The 14,399-nt window shown below is 44.4% G+C and overlaps 1 protein-coding gene across 1 annotated transcript in view; it reads right to left on the minus strand.

Annotated features, from left to right (window-relative positions):
• LOC132832574 (complement C4-like) overlaps positions 1 to 14,399 on the minus strand; it is a 129,307-nt gene that overhangs the window by 62,226 nt on the left and 52,682 nt on the right. Inside the window, exons 17-21 of the mRNA XM_060850666.1 lie at positions 12,465 to 12,659; positions 11,737 to 11,851; positions 7,461 to 7,531; positions 5,897 to 6,036; positions 283 to 492 (exon numbers count right to left, since the gene is read on the minus strand). Of these exons, the coding sequence (XP_060706649.1) occupies positions 283 to 492; positions 5,897 to 6,036; positions 7,461 to 7,531; positions 11,737 to 11,851; positions 12,465 to 12,659 (731 nt within the window). The remainder of the gene's footprint in view (positions 1 to 282; positions 493 to 5,896; positions 6,037 to 7,460; positions 7,532 to 11,736; positions 11,852 to 12,464; positions 12,660 to 14,399) is intronic.

Here is a 14,399-nt window from a genome sequence, read left to right on the forward strand (position 1 = left end):
TGTGTTCATTTGAGTACATGTGATAGTAAAGCCAATTCAATTCAATTCAACAGCACACTCCTTACCAGAACCTGCAACTGCATAGTAACAAGTGAGGGATAAAACGCTGGGGAGATACTGCACTGGTTTTGAACAAGAATACACTGGACTTGGAACATTAATTCTGTTTTCCTTTCTCTACAGATGCTGCCCAGACCTACCAAGTTCCTCCAGCGTTCTCTGTGTTTCTTTCAGTATAACGTGTATTGCTTTTGTACAAAAAAATGAACAACTCCTGCTCACCACTACTTTGAGGTTCTTTGTAATGGCGTCACTTATCATTCCTCCGTTGCTGTATGCCACCACAGAAATTGGAATGGTACCAATGGCTAGTGGGACAACAGAGAAGTAGATAGGATAGGCCGAGTTCGCTTGAACGGTGACAGTTCTTGCATTTTTCTCGCCTGTGGCAGGACTGCAAAGGGAATCCACAGGCTTCATGTATATCTTGATCTGTTTGCAAGGTAGATGTTGTTGGGTTAATGTCAGTAAAGTGAAACAGTTACAGATCATGCATTCTCTCAATAAAGATATCCATTATCCATCTTTGCAAAGAGACTGAGCTCCAATTGCTTGCTGTACCAACTGGGACTGTACGATAAAGTTGTCTTGGTCTTACCCAGGCCATAGAGCTGCTCTTTTGTGAGAAAGAGCTGGACTGGGGTCATGGTTAATTGAGGCTCAGCATACTTCAGGTGAGGGGAGAGGGTGGGAATTCCTTTGTAGTGACCTCAGCTGCTACAGGAATTGAACCCACTCTGTTGGTATCACCTTGCATTAAAGAAAAACATCTGGTTAGCCAAATGAGCTAACCAACCAGGTCTCCGCCTGTTCGGTGTCAGCTATTTCAGTCTGAGGAATTCTAGACACAGTGCTGCTGTCTCCAGGTTAAAGCCTGTTGAGTCCACATCTCACATGGGTCTCAAAGATAGTTCTGGTCACCTCCATTGAAAAACATGACTTCCACTTCAAACGACTGGTGAAAGCTATGTACTTAAATTTGTGATTAAAATTAGAATGCCTACAGTGTGGAAACAGGCCCTTCGCCCCAACAAGTCCATACCGACCTTCCAGAGTGTAACCCACCCTGACCCATTCCTCGAACCTACATTTACCCCTGAAGCAGGAGAATCGATGTTTCAGGCAAAAGCCCTTCATCAGGAATAACCTACATTTACCCCTGACCAATGCACCTAATCTGTGCACCCCTGAACACTATGGACAATTTCCCACAGCCAATTCACCTGATCTGCACATCTTTGGACTGTGGGAGGAAACCGGAGCACCTGAAGGAAACCCGAAGCAGACGTGAGGAGAATGTACAAGCTCCACACAGACAGTCACCCGAGGCTGGAATCGAACCCAGGTCCCCGGTGCTGTGAGGCAGCAGCGCTGATCGCCGTGCCACCATGCTATTCACAATCTATCTTCACCTCTATTGCTGCCTTTCACTTTGTTACACCCTACCTCAGCATTTTGCTGGTACCTTAATGCATCCTTGGGATAAGGAGCAGGAGTCGTCCATCTGACTCTTCGAGACTGCTCTGCCATTCAGTAAGACCATGGCCGATCTTTTTCATGGCCTCAGCTCCACTTACCTACCCTCTCACTGTAACCCTTAATTCCTTGACTGTTTAAGAAAATTATCTATCTTAGCTTTAAAAACATTTACTGAGGAAACCTCAACTGCTTCAGTGGGCAGGGAATTCCACAGATTCACAGCCCACTGGCTGAAGAAGTTCCTTCCCAAATCTGCTTCCCCCTAATTTTACAGCTATGCCCTCTTGTCCTATTTACACCCGCCAGTGGAAACATTCTCACTACTTCTATTTTATCTATTCCTTTCATAATTTTATATGTTTCTATAAGGTCCCCCCTCATTCTTCTCAATTCCAATGAATATAATCCCAGTCAACACAGTCACTCCTCATAAGGCAACCCCCTCAACTCCAAAATCACCTGGTGAACCTCGTCTGCACCCCCTCTAGTGCCAGTATATCCTTTCTCAAGTAAGGAAACCAAAACTGCCCGCAGTACTCCAGCTGTGGCTTCACCAGCACCCTGTACAGCTGCAACATAACCTCCCTGCTTTTAAACTCAATCCCTTTACTAATGAAGGACAAAATTCCATTCGCCTTCTGTGATTTATGCACAAGGACACCCAGGTCCCACTGCACAGCAGCATGCTGCAGTTTTTTACTACACACGTAATAGTCCTTTTTACCGTTATTCCCACCAAAATGGATGACATCATGTTTATTAACATTGTACTCCATCTGCCAGACCTTTGCCCACTCACGTAAACTATCTAAGTCTCACAGTTCTCTGTACACCTCGCTCTACCACTCACCATCATGTCACCTGCAAACGTTGATACACTACATGTGGTCCCCAGCTCCAAATCATCTCTGTAATTTGTGAATAATTGTGGTCCCAGCACTGATCCCCAAGGCACACCAGTCGTCACTGATTGCCAACCAGAAAAGCACTCGTTAATCCCTACTCGTTGATTCCCATTGGTTAACCAATCTTCTATCCAGGCTAATACATTGCTTATAATGCCTTGCATCTTGATTTAGTGTAGCAGCCTTTTGTGTGGCACCTTGTTGAATGCTTTTTGGAAATCCAAATAGACCATATCTACTGGGTCCCTTTTGTCCACCATCCTCATAAATGTCTTCATAGAATTCCAGTAGGTTAGTTAAAAATGACCTGCCCCTCATGAACCCATGCTGTGTCTGCCCTGTGGGACAATTTCTATCTAGATGCCTTGTTATTTCTTCCTTAATTATAGATTCAAGCATTTTCCCCACGACAGAGGTTAAGCTAACCGGTCTATAATTCCCTATCTTTTGTCTACCTCCTTTTCAAAACAGTGGCATCACATTGTCTGTTTTTCAGTCTGCTGGAACTGCCCCAGAATCCAGTGAATTTCAGAAAATTACCAAATGTCAGTTTGCTTTTTCTCCCACCATCTCCTTTAGAACCCTGGGATGCATTCCATCAGGGCCGGGAGACTTGTCTACCCTTAGCTCCATTAGCTTGCCCAACACTATCTCTTCCATAATAATGATTATTTCCAGGTCCTCACTTACTTTCATCTCTTTGTCAATCACTGGCATGTTATTAGTGACCTCCACTGTGAAGATGACATAAAATCCCTGTTCAATGCCTCAGCCATTTCCTCATATCCCATTACTATATTCCCCTTCCCATCTTGTAAAGGACCAATGTTTACTTTAGCCACTTTTTCTCATTGTATATATTTATAGAAACTTTTGCTGTCAGTCTTTATATTCTGAGCTAGTTTATTCTCATACTTTTCTTTATAGCTTTTTGCTGGCTTTCTGTTGACCTTTAAAGCTCCCCCAATCTTCTGGGTTCCTGCTGATCTTGGTCGTGATGTATGCCTTCTCTTGTCACTTTGATTGCCTCGTTTATTTCCTTAGACACCCATGGCAAATGACCCCTTTTTCCTACAGTCCTTCCTTTTCACTGGTATGTCTTTTTGCTGAGCATTTTGAAAAGTTGCTTTGAAAATCCTTCACTGTTGGTCAACTGTTCCACCATAAATTTTTGCTTCCAGTCTACTTTAGCCAACTCCTCCCTCATATTGTTGGAGTCTCCTTTGTTTAAGGACAGAATGCCGGTACTGGATTTTATCTTCACCCTTTCCATCTGTATTCTGAATTTAATCATACTGTGGATGTCTGAAAGTGTTTCACAGCCAATAGCAGTCACTGTTTTAATGTGGGCAACACTGTCGACAGTTTGGTTTTAGACATCATGAGGCTGACTAGCGAATCTGCTCAGTGAGGTCACCTTTCAAACATGCCAACCTCTGTCACCTTGTAAGGTCAAGGGCACCACCAACTGTGAGTTCCCCTCCAAGCCACATGCTATCCGCCATTCCTTGCTGGGTCAAAATCCTGGAATGCCCTTTTCCTGCTCCTCGGATGCTGCCTGACCTGCTGTGCTTTTCCAGCATCACTCTAATCCAGACTCTATGCCCTTCAGTTGTCAATAAACCTACATCCCAAGGATTCTAGAGGATGGCTCATCCCTCCATTCTCTACGGCAACCATGGATTGTCCAAAAAATGCTGGTCTGTTCATATCCCAGAGATGACCAAAGGCTGGTTCGGACATCGGAAAGAACACTCGGATCCTTTGGGGAGTGAATCTATCGGATCTTTATGCATTCTATCTGGCTGCCCTTTTTAGTGAAATCCTCCCTCATTCAGCCTTCCATATATGTGGGATTATTTAACACTGTAACGTTTTTCTGATATCAAATCTTGTTCAAAGACCTCTGCCGGCCTTGCGAACCTCCACTGTTTCCCAGCGAGCACAGCCTCAATTTTAAACATTCTTATCTTAGGTTTCCAAATCCCTTCATATCCTGTATCATCCTGGTTATCCCCACACTCTTCCTGCTTCATGTACTCCATCAATTATGGGGTCTGGAGCAGACTCAGTGTTAACCTCCTCACCATCAGTACCATTAACTGCCTCAGCTCCAAATCTCTCAGCCAGTCTAATTCTCTTAAGGTATTCCTAAAAATCAATGTGTTTTGACCAGGTTTTTTATCATCTACCCTAATAGTGCCCTATTTGGTGTCGTGCCAGATCTTTCTTTAAGCAAGTGTAGCAAGTACAAAATATTTTTAATCAAAGAGCAAAAATCGCTAAGAAACTCAGATTAACAGTCACAGAGTTAATGGAGGGGCATGAAGTATCATTGGGCTCAAATGATCAATTCTGCTTTTCTCCCAAAGGTGTTGCCAAACCCGATGAGTTTCTGAATCAGATTTCCTGCACACACAAATCTCAACCATTTCGTTGACTTCTATTCCCAGATCAGCTCTGTCTCTCTCTCTCTCTCTCTCTCTCTGTTTTGGAATAATACCAAGATTAGCTACACATTTCCCAGTCAAATATTTGTAGAGGCTCTTACTATCTGTTTTCATATTACTTGCCTGCTTTCTCACTCTGTTTCCTATTCTTTCATGTTAATTTTAGTAATTCTTTGTTGGTTCTTAAAGAGAATCCACGTCTCTTTCAATTTTGTATTATTCTCAACTTTATTGTTGAGAATGATGCACATTTCTCAAAGAGTGTTTTTCTCTCTCACAGTGATAAATCCTGCTAAGGGTTATTAACGATCACTTCAAAGGTCTACCACTGCAGCACCACTGCTCTGTCTTTAAGGAGAAAGTGAGCACTGCCAAATCCTAGCCACCAGACACCTGGAGGAAGAATACCTCATCTGCCACCTTGGGAACCTCCAACCACACAAGGTCAATGTGGATTTCACCAGTTACCTCATTTTCCCTCCCCCCACCTTATCCCAGATCTAACCTTCCAACTCGGCACTGCCCTCTTGACCTGTCCTACCTGTCCATCTACCTTCCCACTAATCCACTCCACTTTCCTCTCTGACCTATCCCCATTATCCCCACCTCCGTCTACCTATCACATTCCCAGCCCCACCCCACTCCCATTTATGTCTCCACCCCATCGACTCACAAGCCTGATGAAGGGCATTTGCCTGAAATATCGATTCTCCTGCTCCTCCGATGCTGCCTGACGTACTATGTTTTTCCAGCACCACACTGCCCTACCTTTTAACTTACCTCCCTCATTATTTTAGCTAGCTCAGCATTGATGTCGACATATAGCTTGTCGTGACAGTCATGTCTGGGATTCCCAGACACCATTTGCTCACTCTATGAATGGACAGAGATTAGGGGAGGCCTTTTGAGTTTGCCTGAACAGAACTGTCTCACATCCGTTACACCTATATTTATGGAACTATCACGTCAATGCTAACGGTTACTTTCTGTTTTCAGTCTTACCTCAATTTCCTCAGCAAGGTAATTGTACAATATTGCTCTCACTTCCAATTGTTCATTTCTTTTGACTGAATACGGGAGCCTCAAATATATGAAGAATGGCCGGAAGACTTTCATTTTCTTTGGCTCCGCAACACAAAAACCTGTAAGTTAGCAAAGACATGTCGAAATGTAGGTGCAGATATTTGGCGACCATTGTGAATGCCTCTTCTTGCATGCACGCACTGCTGGAAGGAAGTTTTCTTGCAGATTGGCTGCTGGTGCTTCAGCGTGAGCTTGTTTTCACTGCTGGCTTACAATACGCCATCCTACATCGGGATCGGAGCAAGGGAGGAGCACTTTACATTGGTGGAAGTTGCTGTTTTAGAAATAACCTCTTGCTGAAAGTAACTCATGCGGCCAAATTGCCTCATCTGACTTCCTGTTGCTGGGCTGCATGCCACATTCTGCCCAAAGTCAGATGTTTTCCAAATACTTGTCCCACGAGAAAGCTCCTTCAAAGTCCGTAAGTCTGCACAACTGAGGTTGACCTGCAGTCAGGCTTATGAAAACATCAGTGACAACAAGCTAGCAATCCCTTTCACACTGCCCCATAATGAATGGAAATAAAATGGGCCAGGTTGGACATCGGTTTGCTCTCTTGAGCTGAGACTAGAATCGTCAAGATTAGTGTGGTGCTGGAAAAGCACAGCAGGTCAGACAGCATCCAAGGAGCAGGAAAAATCGGCATTTCGGGCAAAAGTCCTTTTTCCAGCACCACTCTAATCTTGACTCTAATCTCTAGCATCTGCAGTACCCACTTCTGACTAGAATTGTCAGCTATCTCATACATGCAATGTGTGTCCGATTAATAGAATCCCAGCCGTGGAAGCAAGCCATTTGGACTGTCGAGTCCAAACTGACCCTCCGAATAGCATCCCACCAACACCCACCCCTTCCCCAACCTTATCCCTGTAACCTTACATTTCCCATGGCTAACCCCCATAGCCTGCACATCCCTGAACACAGTGGGGCAATTTAGCATGGTGAATCCACCTAATGTGCAGGCCTTTGGACTGTAGGAGGAAACTGGTGCACCCACAGGGAGAATGTGCAAACTCCACGCAGACAGTCATAGAGTCATAGAGATGTATAGCACGGACACAGACCCTTCGGCCCAACTCATCCATGCTGAGCAGTCACCTGAGGGTAGAATTGAACCTGGGTCCCTGGTGGCGTGGGGCGAGAATTTAAAATGTCCCTGTAGACCAGACAAGGATGAGTTGAGCAGAGCTGAACATTGAAGGAGAAAGTGAGGTCTGCAGATGCTGGAGATCAGAGCTGAAAATGTGTTGCTGGAAAAGCGCAGCAGGTCAGGCAGCATCCAAGGAGCAGCAGAGTCGACGTTTCGGGCATTCCTGATGAAGGGCTTATGCCCGAAACGTCGAATTTCCTGTTCCTTGGATGCTGCCTGACCTGCTGCGTTTTTCCAGCAACACATTTTCAGCTCAACATTGAAGGAGTGAGTACATTAATTCAACACTAACACCGTTTCACAAACTTATGTCAGAGTAGCCATACACTTTACCTTTGTTCCTAAACATGCCAACCGCCTGAATTTCCCAAGTTGTTATGGAATCTGGAAGGTTGAGGACTAACCTGGAAATACACGAGAATGTACATGAATATCTGAAAGGTTGGATATGGGAGGACAAAAGGTGATGCCCAAGGGTCGATTGTTGGAGGTTAAAACTCTCAGAGTTACTGTGCAGTATTGAACAGAATTTAGTAAGCAATGCTTTTGAATGCTGAGTTGGATCATGGCAGCTTGCTGGAGAGCAAGCTGTTCCGTTCGACATTGAATGGGGTCTCGTCTGATCTAGGAAACTAAGCAGACTCAGGCTTGGTTAGTACATGGATGGGAGAACGCCTGGGAATACCAGGTGCAGTAGGCAGTGGGTGGCACAGTGGCACAGTGGTTAGCACTGCTACCTCACAGCTCCAGATACCTGGGTTCAATTCCCGCGTCAGACGACTGACTGTGTGGAGTTTGCACATTCTCCCCGTGTCTGCGTGGGTTTCCTCCGGGTGCTCCGGTTTCCTCCCACAGTCCAAAGATGTGCAGGTCAGGTGAATTGGCCATGCTAAATTGCCAAGGGGTAAATGTAAGGGTATGGGTGGGTTGCGCTTCGGCGGGTCAGTGTGGACCTGTTGGGCTAAAGGGCCTGTTTCCATACTGTAAGTAATCTAATCTAATCTTCCCTGCATAGCAAGGTGGAAATGAACTGACTTTCAGCATTGCAATTTACAACTGAAGCGGGCATCATAGATACTTTTAAGCAATGACACAGCTCTGCAGCAGTTGGGACTTGATCACACACTGACTGGCCCCGAGGGAAGACACTGCCACTGCATCACAATAGCCCTCCCATGGGAACTGATACAATGATAACGATGACACTAAATTAAAATGAAACTGTTGGAATGAATTGCCACAGACAAGCCCACCCTCCATATTCTGAGTCAGTAATAATGACCGGGATGACGAGGAGACCAAATACGAAGAGATGATAGCATATTGTAAGTGCCAAATACCATCACTACACATAACATAGACAGGAAGAGACTTTAGCCCTTGTTGGAGGGGTCAGTTACCCAGGGGGACATCAAGTTAAGTTAAAGGGATGAGATATTAGAGGAAAAACTGATTAACTGTCTGTGAGGAGAAACCTTTTCACCCAGAGGGTGGTGGGAATGTAGACTTTACAGCCCGTGAGGGTGGCAGAAGGAGAAAATCTCAACGTTTAACACATACTTAGAGATGCACTAATGATGCCAAGGTATTTTAGACAATGGGCCAAATGAGATTAGAACAGTTAGGCAGTTGTTTTTGACAGCCGCAGATGCAATGGGCAGAATGGCATTTTCCTGCGATGTACATCTCTTCGTATCTCTATGGGGGAGGGGCTGCAGGAAAGGCTGGGGAGAAACACTCATGGTCGCATGTGGAAGTGAACTGGAATCCAGGGGGCTGTGTCAGATTGAAGGTCTTAGAAAAGGAAAAGTTCACTGGAGACCTGATGCTGGTGCGTTGAGACAGAGGTATCGGGTTTATGTTCCCTCCTCCTCCCACTAACGGTGGTGATATTAAAAGTTCCAGACCTGTATATCAGTGATGAGAAATGGGGGGAGGGGGGGGCAATAAATGTGACCTACTATTGGGGAAGGTGGAGGGGACATGAATGGTGGCCAACAGTTGAGGACAGGACAGGGCAAAATAGTTGCTATGGACAAAGTGACCTTGGACAGCATGAATGTGAGTGAATTGAAGAATCCTGTGTATTAATTGATTTTAAATTATGTGTTGAGAATAGCTAACAAAATATTTCACACTGATATACATGTTCAAATGTTGCATTCCATCATTTAAACTGAAATGTGAATGGACATAAATAAGCTATACGATGATGAAACGCTAACTCTTTTGATGATTAGGCTACAATTAAACTGAAGCTTCTTAACCAAGCACCTTCATAGCAATGGGACAGAATACAGGAACTGAAGTGAGCAGAAACTTTCAACAAATCAAATATGCAGGAGATGCGTATTTCCATTGATTTCTAAAGATTTACCGAGAATGCAAAGTGCGGAAACACATCATGTGTCTGCACCATTGCCCAAGCTCCGTGGAACCCTCTACCCAATGTTCTTCAGCTAACTGGGTGATCACGGCTTTCCATCCCCATTTGTTCACCCACTTCCTGGGTTCTGTGACCAAAGGCATCTGTGACCCATCATGTCATGACACCTTCCATGGTCAGGACAAAGAGGCTGTTCCTGAATCTATCCCAACCAGAATGGTGATGGAACTTTCTATTATCTCATCAGTGCATTCCACTGCAACCAATAGACCCTGTATTGACCTCCTCCCTGCAACACTCCCCTTTCCCCACAGTCGTGTTGGTAATGCACTTATCAATGAATATTATAATGCCAAACTCTGAATTGTGATAACAGAAGTTTCAAATTCCTTTCAAATGCAGGGCTAAACAGGAATCTCTCACTTTTCTCAGCTTGAACGTTGAAACTCAACATTATGAATGCACATTTCTTGACTATATTGAGACTATCATGTTTTGTCCTTTTTTTCTCTCATTCTTGATTTGGAATTATGAGTTGAAGTTTGGATTTGAACTTTGAACGGCAGCTTGTTTTTTTCTTTAGACAAAGGAGAGAACAAAAGACAGGTGTTTGCTGCTTGGGGATTGGCCTGGAAAGATAATGTAATTTATTACTGCTCAAAGAACACTGCAGATGAATAGGTACCATATGGTGATTATCAGGGAACTCAAGCTGGATGTTGAATTGGTCAATTATGAGAGTTCTGGTGCTGGCTAGCCAATCACAGGGAATATCGTAAAAGAAAGAAAAAAATAAAGGTTGAGCTTTATTTGACTGGGCTTTGAACTTGATGTTGTGTTGCTTTGTGAGCTGTTGGACTGCTTCTTTTCCTTTGCGCTCTTTAGTTACTGACTTGTTGAAAGTCCTGAGAAAAGAATCTCAGTGCACAAGAAATCAGGAAATGCCTCCAAAGGATTCTGTTTCCAAAGGCCAGTGACTTCAGAATTTAAGCAAGATACAATCCTACAAGCCTGTAGCACAACCCAGCAGATTTCATGAAGGCTTGGTATCCATCATTGAAATGGATATTACCCTAGCAATTTAGGATTCATTTATTTAAAAAAATATTATCCCTAATGTCTGTCTGTTGGTGCGAGCGTGGGGACTTATGTTTAAAGAAGATTGGGCTTAGATCATAAATATTAATTTGATTGTCTTCTGTAGTCCATCTGTTGAAAAGGGAGGTGCTGGAAAAGCACAGCTGGTCAGGCAGCATCTGTGGGCTGGGAGAGTCAATGTTTCAGGCATAAGCCCTTCATTGACTCTCCTGCTCCCTGAATGCTGCCTCACCGGCTGTGTTTTTCCAGCACCACCCATTTCAACTCTGACTCTCCAGCATCAGCCGTCCTCATTTTCTCTTGTAGTCCAACTGTGTTCTGCAAAACTTGCATTCTTAATAGTTAACTGTTAATATTTGTTTAAGTGACAAAACGGTTGTCCAACATTTAATATTTAATAAAGGTCTGATGAGGAAAACTGAGCAATGTTGAGGGTTGTTAAATATTTAAATTCCATTGTGTTGCCAATCCAGTGATAGGGAGGTTGATTTGGTGTGGCTTGCTATCCTTGCGAGGTAAAATCTGGGTCAGCTATCCCAGAGGCAAGGACCACGCCACATCCCACTGAATTCAATATCACCCAATGAACAACGTGCATTTCCAAAGTTTTTCTGGGATGTCCATGACCTTTTGGGATATCTGAGAGCATATTTTAGCCAGGGAAGAGCTTGTTAATGAACAGTCACCATTGTAGTGTTGGGAAAACAGGGAATCATATATAACTGAACCAGCGTCATTTATTCTAGATAGTGGCAAGCAGTTGACCTCGTCGCCAGTTGTGCCTCCGAAACTCGCACGTTGAGAAATTAGATTAGATTCCTTACAGTGTGGAAACAGGCCCTTCAGCCCAACAAGTCCACACCGACCCTCCGAAGAGCAACCCACCCATACCCCTACATTTACCCATTTACCTAACACTACGGGCAATTTAGCATAGTCAATTTGCCTAACCTGCACATCTTTGGACTGTGGGAGGAAACCGGAGCACCAGGAGGAAACCCGCAGGAGAATATGCAAACTCCACACAGTCAGTCGCCTGAGTCAGGAATTGAACCCAGGTCTCTGGCGCTGTGAGGCAGCAGTGCTAACCACTGTGCCACCAGAAATATTGATTATGAATCTTACTTATTCCCTCCTTTCCTCAAACCGGAATAGGTTCTCCATTGCCAGGTGTGCGGGAAGTTGCTCCGAATACGGACACTGGACTCATCAAAGAAGTCATCTTCATAATCTCCCGCCGCTGGAGAACAACAGAAGGTTCAGTGGTGTCATTTCAAATCTTGGAAAATAGCTCGAGCAAGTCTATTTCACTGAATCTCAAATGCAATCTGCAACAACCTCCTCAGACAAATAACAGAGATAACTTTTGTGTTTGCAAGGACAGCCCGAGGGGGGGAGGGGTGCCGGGGGAAAGCAGTTCTGGGGAGAACGTTGATTTTTATGCAATATTTTAAAACATTGAGTGGACAGCCCAAAGTTCATCTCTCGCGATATTAATTCTACTGAATTCTCCGGTGACATTCCTCACAATAACACACTCAGTTGTGGGGGGAGCAGTGTGAAATGGAAGTGTTCAGTAAATAGGATGGGCCCAGTGATTTACCTTCTTCCTGAAACCTGACAGAATTCTCACGTTACCACACCCTAATTGTAGCTCTTTCTGTTTCCCCACCCCCATTGGCCTGATAAACATTTCCAGCTGTATCTGTTCTAACATTGGCACTCAGGGTGATTGGCAATTGCCTAACATATTGCAATTACAACAGATCAGTTACCTTAGCATTCCCCTTGCTTACTCTCCAGGCTAAATCTGGGTAGATCCCCATTTATTTGCTTTGCTGATGATCACTTACTCCTTCCCACCAGGTCCACCTTCTGTGACTGGTTCTTCCTCAGTTCCACAGCAAAGTCGCAGCAGGTGAGAAACGCCTTCCTGCATTCTTCCTCTTCGATGCGTTTTGCTCGTTCTCCGCAGGCAGTTTTCATGGGAATTTCAGTCATCCCATCCGTGCAGCACTTCCTTAGGCTGCTGTTGGTATAGTGGCTTACTGTAGACATAAACAGAGACAGACAAATGAGATGCTGCACTGAGTATGCATCAGGCTCTGCATTTCAAACTACAGAGAGTGTCACATTCACTGGAACTCTGCCTGTAGACAAAGGCATTCCCGCATGTATCAATGTGACATTAAAAGGCACAATATACATGTACAAACAGACTCAAGATCAGCTCCTTCCCCCCTGTTCTGAATGGCCCTCTCAAATTTTAAATTTAATGTTGATCTGTGCACCTTCTCGCTTATTTAACAGATAATGTCAATAGAGTCATAATCATAGAGTCATAGAGTCATAGCACAGAAACTGTTGTCTGAGAGTGGCTGTTGGTTTGTGTGCTGTTATGAGTCCAGAGATGGTTGAGCCCATGGCGGTAATGCAAAGGTTAGAACCAACAGTCTTACCGCAAATTCAACCCAAACTCTGGGTCAGATATGTAGATATACTTTTGTAATCATTAAAAACACAGAAATAGAGAACACACACCGGATCATCAACGCCACACTCACAGGAATCCAATTCACTAGAGAGGAAGAAAAGGACAACCAACTCCCATTCCTAGACGTGATGGTACAGAGAATTCACCACAAAGGTATACAGGAAAGCCACTCACACAGACCAAGTCCTGAACTACGAAAGCAACCACCCCAACACACACAAAAGAAGTTGCATCAAGACACTGTTCAAAAGGGCCACAACACACTGCAGTACACCAGAACTGCAAAAAGAGGAAGAAGAACACCTATACATGTATTCGCCAAAAACGGATACCCGCGCAATTTCATCAACAGATGCCTAAGGGAAAGACAATGGAGTGAGGACATGCCACAACCCAAAGGACTAGCCACACTACCATACATCAAAAACATTTCCGAACTGACAGCCAGACTACTGCGACCACTAGGACTCATAACAGCACACAAACCAACAGCCACTCTCAGACAACAACTCACCAGGACAAAGGACCTGATACCCAACATGAGCAAAACCAATGTAGTGTACAAAATCCCATGCAAGGACTACACAAATTCCCAACTCGGTGAACAGAACCACAACAATAATTGAAAGAGCCCACCGGACTGCAGCACGAACGCAAGGTGTGGATCAGTGCCTACGCTCAGTCCTGGTGAGGTTCCATTACTATAAAGACAAGCAGAGGGTCATGGAAGCCTCTAAGAGCCCAGAGGAGGGACCTGAGGACGTTGGTACGTGGCGGCTCCAGGGTCAAGCTTTTTCAAGACTTCTCAGTGGCAGTGGTCTGGAAAAGGAAGTCCTACGATGGCATCAAGAGGAGATTGAGAGAGCTTGGGATCCAGTATTCTTTAAGATATCCAGCTGTACTTCGGATCAATCATAATGGATCCATCTATTTGTTTGACTTGTCAGAGAAAGTGGAGAACTTTGTGGATGCGCTGACTTCAGTTGAACGGCTGAATAGGCACAGAGGGCAGAGCTGTTCAGGTTTGATTTTCTTTAGCAAGGACTTGTTGGTGTCTTCTCTCTGGTAATAAGTTGTGTGAAATGATGTCTGGGTTGGATAGAGTATTTTTTTCTCATTTCTCAGTTATGTTAAGGGATGGGTGATATATTTATTTTTAGTTCACATGTCTATAGTACTAACCTTGCTCTTAGGTTTTGTTTTTTCTCTACCGGGTGATTGGTGCATGTGGCTGGCAGGTGTTGAGAGGGTAGATGGGATGGTTGGTAAGGTTGTAGGATGTATAGGTACCCCC

Source organism: Hemiscyllium ocellatum, chromosome 35 (genome assembly GCF_020745735.1).
Source record: "Hemiscyllium ocellatum isolate sHemOce1 chromosome 35, sHemOce1.pat.X.cur, whole genome shotgun sequence".
Taxonomy (NCBI): Eukaryota; Metazoa; Chordata; class Chondrichthyes; order Orectolobiformes; family Hemiscylliidae; genus Hemiscyllium; species Hemiscyllium ocellatum.